Source organism: Hoplias malabaricus, chromosome 7 (assembly GCF_029633855.1).
Source record: "Hoplias malabaricus isolate fHopMal1 chromosome 7, fHopMal1.hap1, whole genome shotgun sequence".
NCBI classification, from domain to species: domain Eukaryota; kingdom Metazoa; phylum Chordata; class Actinopteri; order Characiformes; family Erythrinidae; genus Hoplias; species Hoplias malabaricus.
The window spans coordinates 29,332,861-29,353,004 of record NC_089806.1 but is presented as its reverse complement, the minus strand read 5'-3'; the positions used below and the strand labels follow the sequence as shown (position 1 = coordinate 29,353,004).

Below are 20,144 nucleotides of genomic sequence, written 5' to 3'. Positions count from 1 at the left end.
GACCTTCTTTTTTTCCCCACCACTTCCCTGTTGTAATCCAGCTGTTTCTTCTAACTGTAATATGGCATGGGCCCCTGTTTATGTGAGTGGACAGACGGAAAATAATTTCGCTGCAATGTTGTACTTGTATAACTTTGTATGTGACAAATAAATCTAATCTAATCTAATCTAAAACTGATGTACATATAGAAATACAGGTTAAATTTTACTTTACCAAAAATAAATAAATTAATACCCAGGGACCCCTTGGCTATCAACTACATAATTTTGTCAAAATTTCTATAGATTCAGAATAGTGCCAAAAAGAATCACACAAAAAAAACTGAACCTAAAATACAAAATTTATAACTTGCAAACAAAATATCCAGCTCTGACATTTGTGCTCCATGACTTTTTTGCACAAGTAGGACAAGTTGTGTGTGCAAGCTCTCTGAGTTTCATATACCTGATCAGTTTTGCATGCAGTTTTGGCTCAAACTTCTCATGTGGGCAGATTTTCTCAGGTGTGCCTTCCCATTGGCTAATGAGTTTGACGGTCAATTTCCAAAGCACGGATAATTTGAACCCAGTAAAAGATCAGCAGTTTATGGAGAATTTAAACAATATTATCTAGTATTCTTGTGTTATATAAACCTGTAGATATTTTGCAAATGATTAAATAACACAAACTACCTTCATAAACATTGCACTGCTGAGTGAACCCAGACATCCACTTACCATTTTGTTCATTTTTTCGAAGCAGCCTCTTTATCCAGTAAAGTTGGTCAAATGGAAAAAGCAGATGTGTGATGGAATCTTCTCTTCTGTGCCATCCATGCACCACTACTTTTCTTTAGGTCTTTAGGAAATAAAAGCACTGGAATAATGTCAACTGAATTATAAGTATGAAAATAAACTAATTTATATGAACATTGCACATATACAAAGGTAAGACATGGTAATTCACTAAGCTTTAATTCAAGGGAAAAGCTTTCTCCTACAAAGCCCTTCAGCTCTGGAACAATCTTCCAGCTAGTGTTCGGGATGCAGACACAGTCACTATGTTTAAGTCTATCCTCAAAACCCACTTCAGTTTAGCTTTTGGCAACTAACATCTTCTTCTAGTTTAAGGTTGTCATTTCAGGAACTCATAGACATGGAGAATCATGGTAAACTTGGATTAGGTGGTCTGCGATGCTGTGCTCACAATTTCTTCTGGTTACCCTCCTTCCAGTCAGCCTGTTACAATCAGCTGGAGTCACTACACTAATGAAAATATTCACATATGCTTTTATACTGCACCCAACCAAACTAACTGCTTCTCTTTTATTAAAGAAATTAGTGGCCCAGTGATGGAAGATTTACAGGTAGTGTAGCAGTCACACAGCTCCAGGGACCTGGAGGTTGTGGGTTCTAGTCCTGCTTGGGGTGACTGTCTGTGAGGAGTTTGGTGTGTTCTCCCAATGTCTGCATGGGTTTTCTCCGGGTGCTCCGTTTTTCTCCCACGGTCCAAAAACATGTTGGTAGGTGGATTAGTGACTCAAAAAAGTGTCCATAGGTGCGAGTGAATGTGTGTCGCCTGTGAAGGACTGGCGCCCCAGGTACACGTGCAGGGCATTACTCTGAAGAAGTGTGCCAAATATGATAAAAATGCACATACAGGGGCTAAAATTGGACAAATACTTAAAATAGTTTTTAATTTGTTATAGTGCCACTTAAGAATGCAATATCAGCAATATGTAAAGATGTTTTCAGAAACCCATATGAAAAATGCTTGTGCATTTTCATAACCTATGGCAAAAGCATTTTTGTCTTACAGCTATTTGTATGGTGTTTAGAAGGCAACATGCACACCTGGTTTAAGCAAAGCCTTGATGCAATGCAGTGATTAAATGTTAACATTTCTTGGCTAATTATTAAAAACCAGGTTCTTATGATCCTGCTGATACTACATATGTCCATATTAGGTTATAATTCAGAGACTAGTTCCTCTTACTCCTTCTCACACTCTGTCACAGCCACATCTCCCCTCTCTCTCTCTCTCTCGCCTAGATCAGATTCAGATTCAAATAGCTTTATTGGCATGACTTTTATTAGAACAATACTGCCAAAGCTTTACAACAAGAAACAGTAACAAAACAGAAAGGATAAAAAAGAGGCCAATAGTTACCAAATTAATGACAATAGTAGTAAATGAAAATAATAATTAAAATAGCTATTTTGGCAACATTTACAATATATATATATATATATATTGTAAATGTTATATATATATATATATATATGGTTTGCAGCTTGCCTTCTAAACATATAACCTGTATATGCATACTTATTTTTAGTGTATATGCTGTAAGTAGTGAAGGGTGTGGTTTGGTGAGGTGGGTGTTACCCACTGTCTCTCAGGCGGTGACAAGCTGATACCCACTATGCAGCAAGGGGGCTGTGTGCCCATCTCCCAGGATTATATGTAATTTCTCCAGGTCTGTGAATGTGTAATAGTTGGGGATCAGCTCTTTATACCTGTCTGTGAAGTGTTCTTCTTGTTCTGAATTTTTGACAGCGAATGAGGAAGTGCATCTCTGTCTCCACCTCTCCGCTCTCAGTGACCACACACTCTCTCCTCTGTGGACCAGGACTGTTTATACCTGCCCTTCTCTACAACCGGGCAGTACGTCATAATTTCATATCCATAATATTGCCAAAATCAGGCCATCTCTTTCTCAATCTGCTGCTGAAATCCTTATTTATGCTTTCATCTCCACCCATTTAGACTACTGCAACTCTTTTCTCTTTGGCATCAGCTCTTCCTCAGTCCACAGACTTCAGATTGTTCAGAATTCTGCTGCCCACCTTCTCCCTCGCACTCGCTCTCACCAACACATCACATCTGTTCTCCAACATCTTCACTGGCTTCCCATAAAGTAACGTATTCAATTCAGAATACTTCTTCTCACTTACAGAGCTCTAAATAACCTTGCTCCTTCATACCTGTCTCCTCTTCTCCATCCCTACAAACCTATGCGCACACTCAAGTCTTCCTCAGCCGGGCTGCTTGCTGTCCCTCCTTCCATCCTCCACAGCTACGGTGATGGTGCTTTCTCTAGATCTGCTCCATGACTCTGGAACTCTCTTCCCCTTCAGTCCAACTTTCTTATAATACTCCTGAACTTTCTTATAATACTCCTGAAACTTAATCTGTTCATGCTTGTTCTGTTTGTTAATGTTTTGTATTCTGTATTTGCTCTGTTTTGTATGTCTTTGAATGTGTTCTATGTATTAACTATTGTGTCTTTGAGTTCTTGAAAAGCAATATATAAATATAATGTATTATGCATAATTTGGGTGATGGAGTTTTGCAGCATCACACAATCTACTGCCTCTGACATTAAATCTACAAGATGGACCAATGAGGTGTGTGTGTGTTTAACAAACTGGACAGGGAATGGACACAGTGATTTAAAACTCCAGCAGCACTGCTGTGTCTAATCCACTTATACCAGCAGAACACACACTAACACACCACCACTATATGGCAGTGCTGCACTGAGAATGATTCACCACCCAAATCATACCAGCTAAAAAAAAAGGGGGGGGGGGGCAGCCGAGGTCCTGACGATTGAAGAACAGCATGAAAGAGAGGAAATAAAGTATACAGAGCAAAAAATGGTCTGTATTCTTTAATTATAAATCCACAAATTCCTCGTCTATGGTCTGTAGAAATCAGAGAATAGAAAGTGATTGTAGAAACAAGGAGGTGGTCATAAAGATATGGAACACACGCACACACACAAACTATCCAAAAACACTGCAATGTGTAAGGGTTGACAAGGGTGCCAACCTTACTACTCCGGCTGCCAGGGGGCAGCAGCGGGTGGGCAATCAGCTGTAACACCGTGCACGTGGTGACGGGTCTATAAAGACCCACTTAAAGCAACCCGATTTGCTGGTTCTTTGGCATTTAATGTGAAAGAGTCTGGTCGGTAATTTTGGTAAAGGGCTGAGAGTTTTTGCACCCCCCCTTCGCTCTGAAAGAAAATAATAATTATTCCAAGAGTAGTGAGTGTTTCTACTCTCTCCCTCTATCTTTCTTCTCTCCCATCTTTTGGGGCTAAGAGGTTCCTTTCTCTTTCCCCATATGTGGTGTTTCTATACTGCGAGATTAAGTTATCTCGTTCCCCTCCTTTTTTTTCTATCTTCTCAGATCTCTTCCGCTTCCCATTATCTTCTTTTATTTTGGGAGGATATTAGATATTAAATAAAGTATAAACATCCATTGTTGTTTGAGGTAGCCAGTCTTCCATGGCGTCCTTTGTTTTCCTGCTCAAACGTTTCCTGAAAACGGGTGGGCTTCTGCGGTTTATTGCTGTTACACCTGTTTTATGTTTTCCGCCTGTTATCGCCTTTTTTCCCCTAATAAAGTAAGACACTCACAGTGTAGTTGCCGTAGCCCAGCGGTAGAATAAACCACTATCAACACGGCATCGCAAGTTTGAATCTCACCTCTGGTGGGATTGAATTCAGTTTGTTTTTTTTACTCCCTTACTGTTTAGCACTTGGGTTCGTTCCTCAATCACACTGGGAGTTCACATCATCGGGTGCTACCATTACAGAAAGAACCAGCCAGCTAAGCATGGACCCAGCTGAGCCCTATGGCAAGCCAACCCCAGCAGCCACGACCTTCAGTTAACACCCTCGAGCCGGGCCTTAGGGTAGAACCCAATCTGCTTGCTCCTGAGTGGTACTCCAGAGAACCAGGAGGTTGTCGTGGGTTCCTCCTAAAATGTTCACTTTGAGCAACAACCCTCTAGGTTCCTGTCTGAATGGGCTAAAGTGGCCTATATAATGACCCTTCTTTCGGGTCAAGCCCTTGCTTGAGCCACCCAGGTATGGGAGAACCACCTGGATTCACAGTTCACTGCAGCACTTTGGCGTACATTTGACCACCTAGCAGAAGGAGGGGAAGTGGGCTCTCACCTTCTGCATCTATTGAGTTTAGCACACTGGCAGCTGACAGTGGGTGGAACCCAGCATTCCAGGCAGGGTCTGACTGAGGAGCTGAAAGACGAGCTGGCCCTTAGGGACTGTCCTTATTCCCTAGACAGTCTTATAGACCTTGCTGTAAAGGTTGACAACAGGCTGTGAGACCACAAGAGGCATAAAGAAAATATTGGTGTCCACAATCCACATCGAGTAGCACTTCTAAGCTCTCCATCAGAATCTGAACCCCAGCCAATGCAATTGGGCCATGCGCGCCTCTCACTAGTGGAACGCCAGGCCCACATATGGGAGGGTCACTGCTTGTACTGTGGACAGGTAGGGCATGATCGCCAAAAATGTCCCCAGCTGCAGGGAAACAAATAGGTCCGTCAGGGCCCGGGGGACCATTCATGTTCCCCTCATACATCTGGGGTGTTTCTCCATACAGCCCTATTATGGGGGGCCTCTGTGGACACTGGTGCAGCAGGTAATTTCCTAGCTAAAGACCTCAAGCTGCCTTTAGTCCAGCTGGATGAACCACTACCTGTTTCAGTTATTGATGGGCGATCCCTCGGTCCAGGGGTCATCACCTGACCAATAACCCTGCAGATCGGGCAGCATTCTGAGCAGATCACTCTATCTGATCATTGCACCCGATTTACAGTTGGTGTTGGGCTACCCATGGCTGCAACCCCACAACCCCTGCATAAATTGGCTCTCTCGAACAGTTCTGACTTGGGGCCCCATGTGTCAGTCCACCTGTCTAAGAGTCCTGAAGGATCCTATCGTCCCAAACTTGCAGCAAGCAGGGCAGTACTGAATTAGATATGACCAAAGTTCCCAAACATTACTGTACACTTGTATGTACATTATCCTACCTCCAAATCAGGTTATTGCCTTCAGTCAGTGTCCCATTGTCTCATGTATGTCTATCATTGAGCTGCTTGTATCGTATGTCCTGCACTTGTCTTCTGTTGGTTCTCTTTCATATATTTATATACTTAGTTTAGTTGAATTTAGTCTATTTTTGTTAAATGTTACTGCAGCTTGGAGAGGAACGTAACGTAATTTCATTCCTTTGTATGTACAAATGCAGAATTGACAATAAAACTTGACTTGACTTGGTTTTCAGTAAAGAGAAAGCCCAGTTCCTTCCACCCCACTGCTCCTTCGATATGGCCATTGAACTACTCCCGGGTACAAGCCCACCCTTGGTTAGGCATTTTTTCTTTGTCCAGGCCAGAGAGAAAAGCCATGGAGGACTACATACAGGAGGCCATGGCCTTAGGGTTTATAAGGCTATCGTCTTCACAAGCAGGAGCTGGCTTCTTCTTCATAGGGAATAAGGATGGTAGCCTCCGTCCATGTATTGACTACAGGGGTCTCAATAAAATCACAGTCAAGGATTGCTACCCCCTACCCCTTATGACATCAGCCTCTGAGGCACTGCAGGAAGCCTCAGTATTCACCTAACTGGATCTGCGCAGTGCCTATAATCTGGTTCGCATAAGGGAGGATAATGAGTGGAAGACAGCCTTCATAACCCCGTCAGGTCATGAATACTTAGTAATGCCCTTTGGGCTCATGCCCCAGCTGTCTTCCAAAAACTGAACAACGAAGTCTTAAAGGAAGCCATCAACCGCTATGTGTTCATCTATGTTGATATTTTAATATATAGTCGAACGGATGAAGAGCACGTCTCCCACATCAGACGGGTTCTCCAGCTGTTGCTAGAGAACCATCTTTTCATAAAGCTGGAGAAATCCCAATTCCACACCCAGGCTTTGTGGTTGCTCACAAATGCTTGGAGCTGGATCCTGCTCAGATTAGAGCACTGGCTAGAGGGAGCCAAACATCTATTCATGGTCTGGACTGACCATAAAAACCTAACTTACATCAAGCCAGTCGGTTTTGGAAAGCCTTCTGTCGCTACCTGTTTTCTGCCGTTATTGCCTTTTTTCCCCTAATAAAGTAAGACACTCACAGTGTAGTTGCCATAGCCCAGCGGCGAGTTCGAATCTCACCTCTGGTGGGATTGAATTCAGTTTGTTTTTTTTACTCCCTTACAGTTTAGCACTTGGGTTCATTCCTCAATCACACTGGTTGCTCACCTCACCGGGGGCTACCATTACACAATGGCTCGTAAGGCCTCATACTTGCAAATGTAAGCAAAATGTATAATAATATAAGATAAGGTAATGTATAGTACAACATACAACAAAATGTGTATTCTGCATTTAGCCCATCTATGGCAGTGAACACACACACACACACACTGACACATGTGCACTAGGGTCTGTGAACAAGGTTCAATTAGCAGGGTAAGAGCACAATTTTGCTCAAAATATTGCAATGCACACAACATTTATGGGTGACATAACAGAGTTCAAAAGAGGACAAATTGTTGGTGCACACCTTGCTGGCGCCAACACATATTGCTGGTGACCAAGACAGCAAGTCTTTGTGATGTATTAAGAGCCATGGTATCCAGGGTAATGTCAGCATACCACCAAGACGGACGAAACACATCCAACAGGATTAACTGTGGACGCAAGAGGAAGCTGTCTTAAATCACGACAGAATTTAATATGCACCTCAACTCTCCTGTTTCCACCAGAACTGTTCGTCGGGAGCTCCACAGGGTCAATATACACGGCCGGGCTGCTATAGCCAACTGAAGCACTGTGCTGAGATGACATTTAAAGCAACTCGTTTACCAGAAAGCAATAAGAATACATTTCAACATTTAAGCTTTTGAACATTTCTAAAACCTAGCACCTTAACATTTTATCCATCAAGTAATCCTTACATGATAAGCTAGAAGAGTCTGACTGATAAAACGGTGCTGTAAAAAATTCACAGCCTCGTTTTTGAGTAACACCTCACTCTGGTGTTCTTGTTTAAATAATCTGGAGATTTAGTCTGTTTTTATGCAAAGTTTAAACAAAAAGCTGTGGAGATGTAATTTACTCGTTAGAAAGTCAGTAACTGTGAGATGTGTCCATGTATTCATGTTGTTATAGGGAGAGACAAGATGACATTCGGTTTGTTAAAGATATATTACAAAACAAAATGTTGTGTCACAGAAACATTTTCCAAACATAAAGAAGAGACTATGACCAATATTACCTCAACAACTTTTAACACTGAACAGTATAACACTGAGCTGCTCACTGCAGTGGATGGTGGACCTACATCACTGAAGTGGCGAGAGTGTATCTCAATTCAGCTCTCAAATCTCTGACCCTTGAACACTTGAACCCTCACACCTTCTGCTCACATTTCTACAACGTCATCAAAGTGAACATTTTAATGAAGGATTTAGGGTATGGCGAGAAATGGGAGGGGCGAAAGCCTGCAGACAGCAAAATCCTGGAAATTTTTGCCAATTTAGGTCCCAAAAGAGTACTTGTCCATGGAAAAGAGGATATTTGGTCACCGCATAACGGTTTTTACAATTTAGTTCAAGAACTGGAATGTGAAATATGGCTGAACTAAGGTGCTGTTGTGTCACCGTCTTAAGTTCTCTCTGTGAAACATGGCTGAATTAACAGTTCCTACTCGGACATGCTTATTTCAATTTTAGGTGTCAGTTAGTAAGCGTAAATGCCTCTTCTAGGCTAGCCCCATAAGCAGTCCAGCAAAAATACTAGATGATCTACCACCAAAGAACAAAGAAAACCAAAAACATTTTGTTGATTTTAAGAATTACAATTACGTATTTGTTCAATTTAACAGGTTAAAGCATGTGAAATTTAAGGATGCTGTGCACAGCTTTATGAAGTTTTATAAACACACTAAAGCCACAAAATATCTCCCCAACTTTAGAATATTTCAGGGAAAGTGACACACTCATGTGAAATAAATTCACAGACCTCTCTCTATATCTGTGAGATATAATACTTGTGTAAATGTTTTAGAGTTCTAAGCCATCCTGCTGAGCTTGTGAACTAACCAACACAGATCCGAGGCTCTGGTCAACGCGTATGGAATCGCACCAAATACAGCCCCAGAATCACACAGTGTGTTCCTGTCTTATTTTCTATTATTCAGCCACAATTGGTGCTGAAGAACCTACTGGTCTTCATTTCCAAGTGGGAATGAATTTGTCTGGTTCGCAAACCAGTTTATGTCAATGGAACCCACCAAATGATTCCAAATTTAGTTCACAAACTGGAATGTGAAATATGGCACCTTAAGTTCTCACTGTTAAATATAGCTGAACTAACAGTTCTTACTCACGCATACACGTTTAAACATTAGGAGTCAGTCAGCCAGTAAGCGAAAATAGCCCAGACAACAGCATTGTTAAAGTGCATGGCTCCTTCTGAGTTTCACACTGCAAGGCAATTCAGGCAATTAAAAATCCCATTTCATCCTCAATAAGACTTTATTTTCTGGATGAGTGAGTGCGCTTACCTTTGCATAGCTGTGGACAGCCTAAATGTCTTTAGAAGACAGAGACCGTGTGTGTGGTGTGTTTGTGTGTGTGTGTTTATATATATATATATATATATATATATATATGTGTGTGTGTGTGTGTGTGTGTGTGTGCTCCTATCCATGTGGTGTGTTCCTCCATGAGCTGGCCAGATGGGCAGGCAAAAAGGCAGCAGTACAGATTACACTCACCCTCAGCTAATAGAGTTAACACAGCAGAACAACTCACACTGTTTGTTGCTCCAGGACAACAATGGGGTTTAAATGCATTAAATATTTTAACAATTTTTTCCTGTACAGAGTTGGTTGCTCACCAGCTTTGCACATTAATCAATGCTGTATAAGCAACAATGTGTGACTGCGTGTAATGAAATCTCAAAGCGCAGGGATAAACGGGGTGGAGAGCAGCCAACTGCCATTTGTTATTAGTGACAACACTGCTGCATCAGTTTACTGATTCAATCTGACGCCTTCTCATTCTCACACTTGATTTGTATGGCACTGACATCACTTTTAGAGGTTTTGTTATGGATACAGCAGGCCCCATGTAAGCTTAATACATAATATCAAAGGTTGGTAGGAGAGGTATGGGAGTGCATTCTGAAATTGTGAAAACCAAATGGCAAAGTTGTGAAACTGTAATACCCTGCTGATTAGTAACTTGTTACATATTCTCTAAATATAATATTCTGCTGATGCCATTACTGATGCCACTTTATAAAATACAGAAGGATGAGATACCCCGTTAAATATTATTGACAAATGTATATATTTTTTCAACCAACTGTATGAAAACAATTAAAAAAGATGTCTCCTTAGATAATTTCTAGCCACATGTATTTAGAGACTGGTAATATCTTTAAATTAGATATTTTGTGACTATTCAACAATACAGTAATACACAAATATTAGTATTTCAGCACTGACTTTGTGCTTTTTCACACCATTATTGTGTGTTCACACTAGCAGGCTTTTTTCCTATCAACAAATCAAGCTGAGATTTTCTCAACTTTATGCAAATGAATTATGAAGCGACATTTTCAATGATTGCTCCAACAAATTCCTCCGTATGTCTGAAATGGCTCCCTATTCACTATTCCCTATATTATTCATTATACAATGCACAACTATATATAACTGAATCCAGGAGGTTACTGAACAATTTCAGATCCTACATCATGCAGGTTTTTACCAAAATGCGAAGAACATAGTGGATATCCACTATTCAAAAAGGGAGGAGGAGGGTCGGAAACCCCCCATCCTTTACCCTCCCGAATGATTTCAGTACAGTGCTGTAAAAATGAAAGGCTAAGAAGTAAAAAACCCAAATAATAGGGTTACCTTAAATGAGAGAACAACACTTGTTTTAGGATACTCTACCTTCTACACAATGATTTTAAAATGGCTTAGTTAAAAGCTGTCATGTGTCCTCCTGGAGGATTTTTTTTATATTCTAAATTCTAAATATTTATATATATAAAATGTTGCACTGACAACAGTATTTCAGCAGCAGGCTGTATTTCTTCACCTCTCTCAGACTGCAGATTTCCTCTTTTATATTTCAGAAAAAACAGTGTGACCCATAAGCTTTAACACACATCAATTAACAGGTCAGTTATCATTTATTGAGACAGTTAATCTGCTGAACAGCTCAGCATGGGGTACCACACTAATGGGATTTCATTAAACAGTAAGTGGGCATTTTAGCTGTAGTCATCTCCAAGGCACTGACCGCCACTCAGAGCTGCAGACGGCAGTAAGCAGTGAGAGTGCCGCGGGCATACTGAAGTGGCAAAATCAATATTTTCCTGGACCGTTTAAAAGCCTCCCATGTTCTTCAGTTAGACATAAGCCAAAACGCTTTGCTTACAATTGGATTTTTAAATCTTTATATCAAGCATCCCAATCACTGTGTTACACAAGCTGTTTATAGCATAATCCATGCCTTGTCACCATGTCGAGGTAATATATCTATCCAGTCAAACTTAGGTGGAGGAGGAGGGGGTCAGAAAGAGAGCACTGAAAGCTAAGAATGTGTGACAGAAGGTTGAACGAAGCAAAACCCTGAATGGATTGCAGAATGTGTCATTCTTTCGATAGGCTTAATCTATATTATCCACTATTCTGATAACAATAAGGTTACACCACTTTACATTTTGGGCTAGTGATGTGCTGAAAATGTTTAATATACCAGCTTTTTGACTTGGATGTATGGTCCTGGAAAACTTTTGTTAAAGCATGAATATTATTATTATGTGGAGGAACTTTAAATGTAATATAAATATCAAAGCGATAACAAAAATTGTAGAATAGGTTGTCAGTTATAAAGAGTATTTTAAAAGGTTTAAAACATACACTATACACTATTGTAACGTCCTGTGTCTGTTTTCCCCACCATGTGCTCATTTAGCACATGGCTCTGTTCCTGTTTTGTTCATGTGGTTAGTGTGTTTGTTTTGCTTTTGGTCCTGTTTAAATAAAAGATTCCTTGCGTTTATGCCTGCCTCCCTTTTCTGTCCTGCCCAACAGTGACAATACATATACATATAGCTACATATCCAACCATACACACTCCAGAAAAAAACATTTTAAAGCGTTTTTGTGTAATATATAATTGTAATTCAAAATTCATACATTCTCTGGCTTATTTGTCATTGTATGATTCCTGATGAGTAGTATTAAAAATAACCTAGTCATTCTATTTTTAAAAATATTGAAAAAACAGAAAAAATAAGCAATAATATGCTACATTCACAGATATTGCAGGCTTTAAACCATCTAAACCAAATGTCTTATGTACTTCTGGATACAATATTGTCACATATTGATGCTCATTCTTTTGCATTGTTTCTTTTTAATTATTCAGTGACAAATTAATTTTTCTCACTTGCTATTTTCAAACTCTTCACTTTTAGATTATTTTTACTGAAGAAAATTACTTTTCTGTGGGCACTCTCTTACAGTTTACATGACTGGCACTTGTGGAATGGTTAGTATACAGTCAGTACAGTCAATCATCCGTTTAGTGTGCTAACTCACAAAACCCACTGCTAAACCACTAAGCAGCACAACAGCTGCTTTTAAGAAATACTTGCTTAATTCATACAGAGCAATGAATAGTAAAAAGTAAAAGAATAAAATGAGAGGGGGAGAGAGAGTGAGAAAGAAAAAGAGAAAAGAAAGATAATATCAGTGTACCTTCTCTTCTGTTATTTCGAAGACATTTTACTTTGGGCAACTTGGCAAGAAGAAGGCAGTCATTTGCTGAAAGAAAAAAACTGTGATTTAATTATCTATTTATGGAGGAGCGCTTTTCAAATTATTCCATCTCACTTCAGACTTGATAAAACTTAGCTAGTTGCTTCACTTACATGAAAATTTCCCAAATTTCCAAAAAAGGTATTCAGCCAGATGGGTGAGAATAAAGCAAATGATATCAGAGCCTTTACTTACGATCTTCACTGAAGTCATCTACCAGGATGATCTCATGAATTAGATGCACAGGTGTCCGATTGAGAACACTGTTTAAGAGAAAACACATTGTCAATTATTAGTTTAGTACCTTTCAACACAGCAGCTGTTCTTCACACATTGTGTAAGCAAGGCAGGGACACACCCTGGAAGGGGCACCGGGCCTTCCCAGGGTGACACACACTCACATGTTCACACATATGGACACTTGAGTCGCTAATCCACCTACCAACCTGTATTTTTGGACTGTGGGAGGAAAACCACAGGGAGAACACACCAAACTGCTCACTGTTGAACTCACAACTTCCAAGATCCTGGAACTGTGTGATTGTGACACTACCTGCTGCGCTACTGTGCCACCCATGGACCAAAATAAATGCTCCAAAATAACTTGGAATTAAATATTTTTTCTCCCCTATTGACTCCCATTGAAATTTAAGTTTGATTCTTTGTCCTGTAAAGTTACTATTTTTGAAGATGCATGTTTTTCACTGGACAAGGACAATATTTATGTTATGTGCATTCTTTTAACTAACTTACTAACCTACTTCCCAGATTGTGTAAACCAAATGTAAATAAGTGGAGATTTCAGAAACTTTTGTTTGCTTTTGAAATTTGGACATTTTAATCACATTAAGTTTGGAAGCAATTTTTTTTCCCATTTCATTTATATTTAATCATCTCTGACTAACTGGAGAGAATCGCATTAGCTCAAAAATTTTAAACATTTATCATTTATCCATTGGCCTATTAGGTTTAAAAGCACCAAAGAGACCTAAAACATTTATATTCCTCTCTAAACTATGAGCTAATCTCAGACATGATGATTTACTCTGGACAAAAATAAGCTTCACATTCTTTAATCAGCCTTAGAGGGAACACTTCACTGGGCAATAAAGGAAACAAACAAACAATAAGTGGTGTGATGGAAATTTGTTTATATAAATGATTCATAATCAATAGAGATATTTAATCAGCAATGGCCACGCATGCTTGTGTAAACTGAAATTGTTTTATTCCTAATTCTCTGTGTGAGACTTGTGTGTGTGTGTGTTTCAAATAACATATCGACACCTCCCTTTGTCTACAGACCAAGGAGGTAGAGGGGGAGGCACAGGCCACGTCTGGAAAGGTGTTAGAAATACAGGAGATAGGGGAAAACAAATGGTGGGAAACTCTGAGTTTTGGGAACAGGATACAGCGAAAGATGACAGAGCGAACAGATGGTGTACTTCAAAGGGTTTTCCATGTATAAAAAGACGCTGATCAAAAATGGTCAGCAGAGAGGTGAAAAACAGCGTTGCACGCACGTCCCTCTCTCACGTTAATTAATAAATGCTGTCTCACTTGATGCCGACTCAGAGACTCAAAGAGCTGTCTTATTTTCTGTCATAATTTTTCCACCACAGTGGCAACTAACTTTAACTATGTTACTTTCTGTAGAAGGTTTCAGCATTACACACACACACACATACATGTATATAAAGCTCAGTGTGACTAAATTGTTCAGCTTGAGTATCTGAGTTAATGACAGCATCCTCTCACTCTTCACCGAGTGTTCCTTTTCTTTCTCTCGCCATTTCTCTCTTGCTTTTCTTGAGCTCTCATTTTCTGTTTTTTTTCTTTTGCGTCACACTTCAGAGCTTGCGCACTGGTTTCTAATGGACAGTTCGTGGCTCCACCCTCATGAGAAGGATCTGGGTTTCTGGTTGGTTACTGAGCCTAGAGGAAACTTTAGATTCCTAGTGACTGGCTAAAGTCCATAGGTGGAAATCACACAGAGGTTTCCTAGGTTAGTAGAGATTAAATACATGAGGAATAATGCAGGGTCATAGACATCTAAACTGAGGAAGGAGTCAATCATTTCCTGGTTTCAGGTACTCGGATATACACATGCAGGATATTTGTCTTCAGATATTCCTTCAAGTCTCAATATTAAATCATTGACTCCTTTAAGCTAAGGATCCTTACCATCGAGTGCGATATCAGTCTGTTTGTTGCAACAAGTTATATTGTTTGTTGAATATATTTGTTTGATGCTACAAAAATGGAAGGAAGATATTTAATTTTGAATGTCTCAAAGTCTCCTTAGGCTCAAAAAGGAGTGAGAGAAAAGTCAGGCTGAGCCTAACTTAAAGAAAACAGGACTCTTATTTGCAGTCTATTTCATGTGAGGGATGAAGGGTCATATGCTTGACCCTTTGCTGGTCACAAGGGTTTCCTGTGGAGGAGAGGGGAGCGGTCTTGAAAGGCTCTCAGTTATCAGTTTGTGGGTGTTTATGGTGTAATAAGTCATGGTCTGAGGAGAGAAGAGCCAGAGGAGATCTACAGATCCCCTCTTTATTTCTGAGAGTTAATTAATCCAAAATCCTGAAAGTAGCATTAGCATATTTTGTCTTTACAACATTAATTAAAAGAATTTGTTTGTAAAAGCATTTGTTTCAGATATTGATAGCAGTGTGAATATGTGTCGCCCGGTGAAAGACTGGCGCCCCCTCCAGTGTGTGTGCCTTGCGCCTAGTGATTCCGGGTAGGCTCTGGACCCACCATGAACGGGATAAGCGGTTACAGACAATTAATAAATTAATGGATATTGAAAGCAATAAAAATATTTCAGTTTATGTTCTTGATAACATTTTGTTAAACAAAATACAAAAGAATACTACATCAGTTTTGTAATCTGAGGTATTAAACACTGGTATGAAATGACAAATAATTAAATATTTGGTTAGTACCTTAAAGTACAAATTTTTAATATCTGGCCATCTTCAGATATTGCTTAGTATGATATTAAGCCCTGGTTATAAATGCTTATTTCTAGTGACTGACGAATGCATTTTACAGCCTCTGAATGTCACTCAATTGATTCCTCTGTAGCAGTCACTTGCAGAACGAGCACGACGACAGTGTAGACCACACTTTATGAACAGCAGGAGAATTCTGGACAGCCCAATGAATGTCCTTAATGTGTAAAATATAGAATAAAGTCCCTCTGAGTTAATGGAATTTGATATTTGATTTGATACATTTGTTTATGTAACAGGGATTGGTGGCATTTAGAAATAATAAAAAAAAAAGAAGACTCAATTATCTGTTATCTGCAGGGATGTATTTCTATATACCAATATCCCCATTAGTTGATAATCAGGAGATAGGAGTTGATTTTTACAATTTAATTTATGTTGCCTGTCACATTTCACCAAAGTCACATTAAAGCGAGCCTTTAATATGGACTTGCCAGCTTCAGAAAAACAGCTCTCTGTAGTATGTGGCTGTAAAGGCTGTGCTCTTTGTTGTGATGTTTCTATACCTGAGGGGAGAAGAAAAACAAACTCACTCTCTCTCTCGCTCTCTCTCTGATATGTAGCCAGCAGGAGAGTCAGAGAAAGCCACCAAGTTCACCAAAGCTTCCAGAACATTCTCCCTCACCTCTTCAGGCTATTCAGTAGTAACAGCTTCTGTCAGCACCAATCAAACAGAGCCATGGGCTGCACTTCAAAGCTCATTCTGCAACCATTCTGTGGTTGGCGTGAAAGTGTGTGTGTGTGTGTGTTTGTGTGACCTCTGTGTGGGAGAGAGGTCAAAGAAAAATCTTTAGGAGGCCATTACAGATGCTGCTATTAATGTTTCTGTTTACCTGTTTGTGCCATTACTTAAACGGAACATCTAAGATTGTGGGGAAATGCAGTTTTTTTTCTGTTTATTCACATTCAGAAGCTCCACACCATTTAAGGTGGAACGGTGTGTTTGAGGGGAAAAATTGTTTGTAATTGACTGAAGTTTAACTTGTCTGCATGTTTTTATTGACTGTTTGAAAGTCGCCTTTAAGGTGGAAGGAAGTTACAGGCTTCAACCCTGATGTGTTTTATTTACCTCCTTTTGATTCAAAGGCAGGCACCATGGTGTCGCACTCACATAGCTCCAGGATCCTGGGGTTGTGGGTTCAAGCCCTGCTCCAGGTGACTGCCTGTGAGGAGTTTGGCGTGTTCTCCCCGTGGCTGCGTGTGTTTCCTCCGGGTGCTCTGGTTTCCTCCCACAGTCCAAAACCACACGTTAATAGGTGTCAACTCAAAAGTGTCTGTAGGTGTGAGTGTGTGAGCAAATGTGTGAGTGTGTGTCTCACCCTGTGAAGGACAGGTGCCCCCTCCAGGGTGTGTTCCTGCCTTGCGCCCAGTCATTCCGGGTAGCCTCCAGACCCTGATCTATGGTTACAGAAGATGAATGAATGATTCAAAAGTACATGAATTCACAACCTAATATACACGGCTCAAAAAATAAAGGAAACTCTGAAATAGCACATCCTAGATCTCAATTAATTAAATATTCCAGTTGAAAATCTTCATTCATTACATAGTGGAATGCGTTGAGAATAAAATGATGAATGTAAATAAAAATTATTATTCCACGGAGGTCTGGATTTGGAAGCATCCTCAAAATAAAAGTTGATCCAACTTCTGGAAATTCTGTATTGCCTACAACTTGGTTCAAATAAGAAAGTGTGTGGAATGGAAGACAGTGTTAATCACCAGGTGTGGGCATTATGAATATAGATTAATGCTTTTTGGCCTTGCTAGTGACCCCTCTGTTTTTAAAGCCTTGACAAATGATGCGATCAAATTTTGTCATTGCTTATATTGATGATATATTGAATTATTCACCTGATTTAGAAACATGTGTTTACCACATCTGACAAGTTTTGTAAATACTTTGAGACTCAATTATACATAAAGTGTGAAAAACATTAGGTTATCATGGATGGCACCAAGGTTGAATCTGTGGTGAACTAGCCTAGACCTGCTATGATTTAACAATTGCAATGTATTTTCGCTTTTGCACAGTTTTATAGAAGGTTCATTTGCAGTAAAAAAAAAACTGCACCCTTAACCTCCTGAAACGTAATGCAAAACTCTAAGATGGGCTTTGAAGGCAAGTCAGGTGTTTGAAGCATTAAAGAAGGCTTTCACAGTTGCTCCAGTGTTAAAACATCCAGATCCTAACAAGCACTTTATAGTTTGGGGTGGATGCGTCGGAAACATATGTAGGAGCTGTGTTGTCTCAATGTTGTGGTCCTTCTAATAATGTGTTCCCAATCGCATATTATTCCCACAAAATATCACCAGCAGAGAGCAACTATGGCATAGGTGACAGGGAATTATTAGCTTGTAACCTAGCCCTAGAGCAATGGAGACACTAGCTAGTGGGAGCCAATCATCTGTTTCTGGTACTCATGGATCACAAGAATTTATTATATATTCATACAGCCAAATGCTTAAATTCCCATCAAGCTCAATAGTCTCTTTTCTTTCACGCTTTGAATTCAACATCTTGTATCGCCTCGACTTCTGTAACACTAAGGCAGATGCTCTTTTCTTAATGTTTCTTAATGACATTCACAATGAAACTAAGCTTATAGAACCAATTTTGCCGCCACAAATTTCAGTTGCAACCATTAGATGGCAGATAGATGATGAGATTGACTCTACATTCTTGGGTAGGGAGTGCCCACCCAGTGCTATGCAGTGCCCACCCAGTAAATGTTTTGTTCCTACAGAATTTAGAGACAAATTAATCATACCCCAGTAAGTGCTGAACATCCTGGTGAGCAAAGAACCTTGCAGTTGTTGACCCAACGTTATTGGTGGGAGAGTATGCAAGCTGATGTTCACAAATGTGTTGCTTTGTGTTCCAATTCTGCTCATTGTAAAACTCCTTAGACCCTTCCAGTGGGAAAACTTAAGCCCTTAGCGGTTCCTAAACCTCCATGGTCTCAAATTGCCATTGACTTTGTCACAGAGTTACATCCCTCATATAGCCATACCACTATACTCAATTATTGATAGATTATCTACAGGAGTATGCTTTGTCCCATTTCATACAATTCCTTCAGCTTTCCAAACAGCAGAGGCTATTTATCAGCATGTGCATAGGAATTTTGGTATTCCAGAAGATAACTTGTCAGACAGAGGATCACAGTTTACATAAGGTGTACAGAATGAATTTTGTGAGCACATGGGTATTCATATCAGTTTAAATTCAGGATATCACCCACAGTGTAAAAGACAGTGTGAACACATCAACCAAGAATTGGTTGGTCACAATTATCCACAGAATTGGAGTAAATAAGTTAACATGGGCTGAAATAGCACAGAATTCTTTGGTAAATTCTGCAACTGGGCTCACTCCTTTTTAATGTATTCTGGGGTTTCAACCTCTTGTAGTTCCCTGAACAGATGCTTCAGTTGATGAGTGGATGAGAAGTAGGTTTGGGAACAAACAGACAAATTTCCAGGGCTCTATGCCAGAATAATCACTTTGTGGACAAGAGGTATGTTAAAAGGGAGTGTGTCAAAAGTTGTGGCATAAATACATAGGGCATACATACATACAATTTCTCATTATCAACAAAGTTAATTATGTAACTTTTACTCTTGACCTGGCATCTTGGTATCATGTATCCCTTCTCAGACCTGTCATTCCTGGTCCCTTAGATGAGGCTACACAGGACAATGTGCCTCCCCATCCAACCATGGTCCAGGGTGCTCCAGTATTTGCAGTTAAGGACCTTTTGGACACTTGGCGGCGCGTGGGTACTTTACAGTATCTGGTAGACTGGGAGGGATATAGTCCAGAATAGAGGTGTTGGGTTCAAGAAAAAGATGTGCAAGCTGAAAGCAGATTTTCATGCTCATTGTCCTCATAAGCCAGCATCTCAGGCTCGGGGTCATCCCAGAACGTTAACCATTCCTGTGACACCTGTTGATGGGAGGACATCCAGGTGGAGTCTAGGTCTAGGGCCCAGTTGGCTGTAGGGGGCACACATCATAGGCAGCCTCGTTCCTCGTCCTCCACCTGTCCTTTGTTGGGGGAGGTGATGTCACAACCATCCTCCCTCTTTCTGTCTCCACACTACAACTCTCAAGAGTCCACAGAGGATCACGTAGACAGCCATTCCTCATCCAATGACAACAGGAGAGAGCGGAGTACCTCTCCTGAGTACTGATGGGGAACAGCTGTGGCTGGGACTATTTAAAGGTTTGAGTAAAACACTTTGGTGCATAGTATTGAATCGTTCTTTGTGTCTCTACTAAGCAGTATTATTATTATATTCCTATACGTGTCTCAACCTTTCATGTTCTGTTCTTTGACACCTCCGATGTCACTCCATTTGGTATCGGTTGCTTGTTTTTTTTTTTTTTTTTGGAACCCTGGTTTTGGACGATATAGCTCTGTATCTGACCTTGTAATTGTGTCTCTTGTATTAAACACTGTGTACAATT

General features: G+C 40.1%; 1 protein-coding gene across 3 annotated transcripts in view; it reads right to left on the bottom strand.

Moving 5' to 3' along the window:
• galnt14 (UDP-N-acetyl-alpha-D-galactosamine:polypeptide N-acetylgalactosaminyltransferase 14 (GalNAc-T14)) overlaps positions 1-20,144 on the bottom strand; it is a 134,253-nt gene that overhangs the window by 51,274 nt on the left and 62,835 nt on the right. For all 3 annotated transcript variants that reach the window (XM_066676587.1, XM_066676588.1, XM_066676589.1), the window contains 2 exons: positions 12,850-12,917; positions 12,595-12,660 (listed from right to left, as the gene is read on the bottom strand). In XM_066676587.1, coding sequence (XP_066532684.1) covers positions 12,595-12,660; positions 12,850-12,917 — 134 coding nt within the window. The remainder of the gene's footprint in view (positions 1-12,594; positions 12,661-12,849; positions 12,918-20,144) is intronic.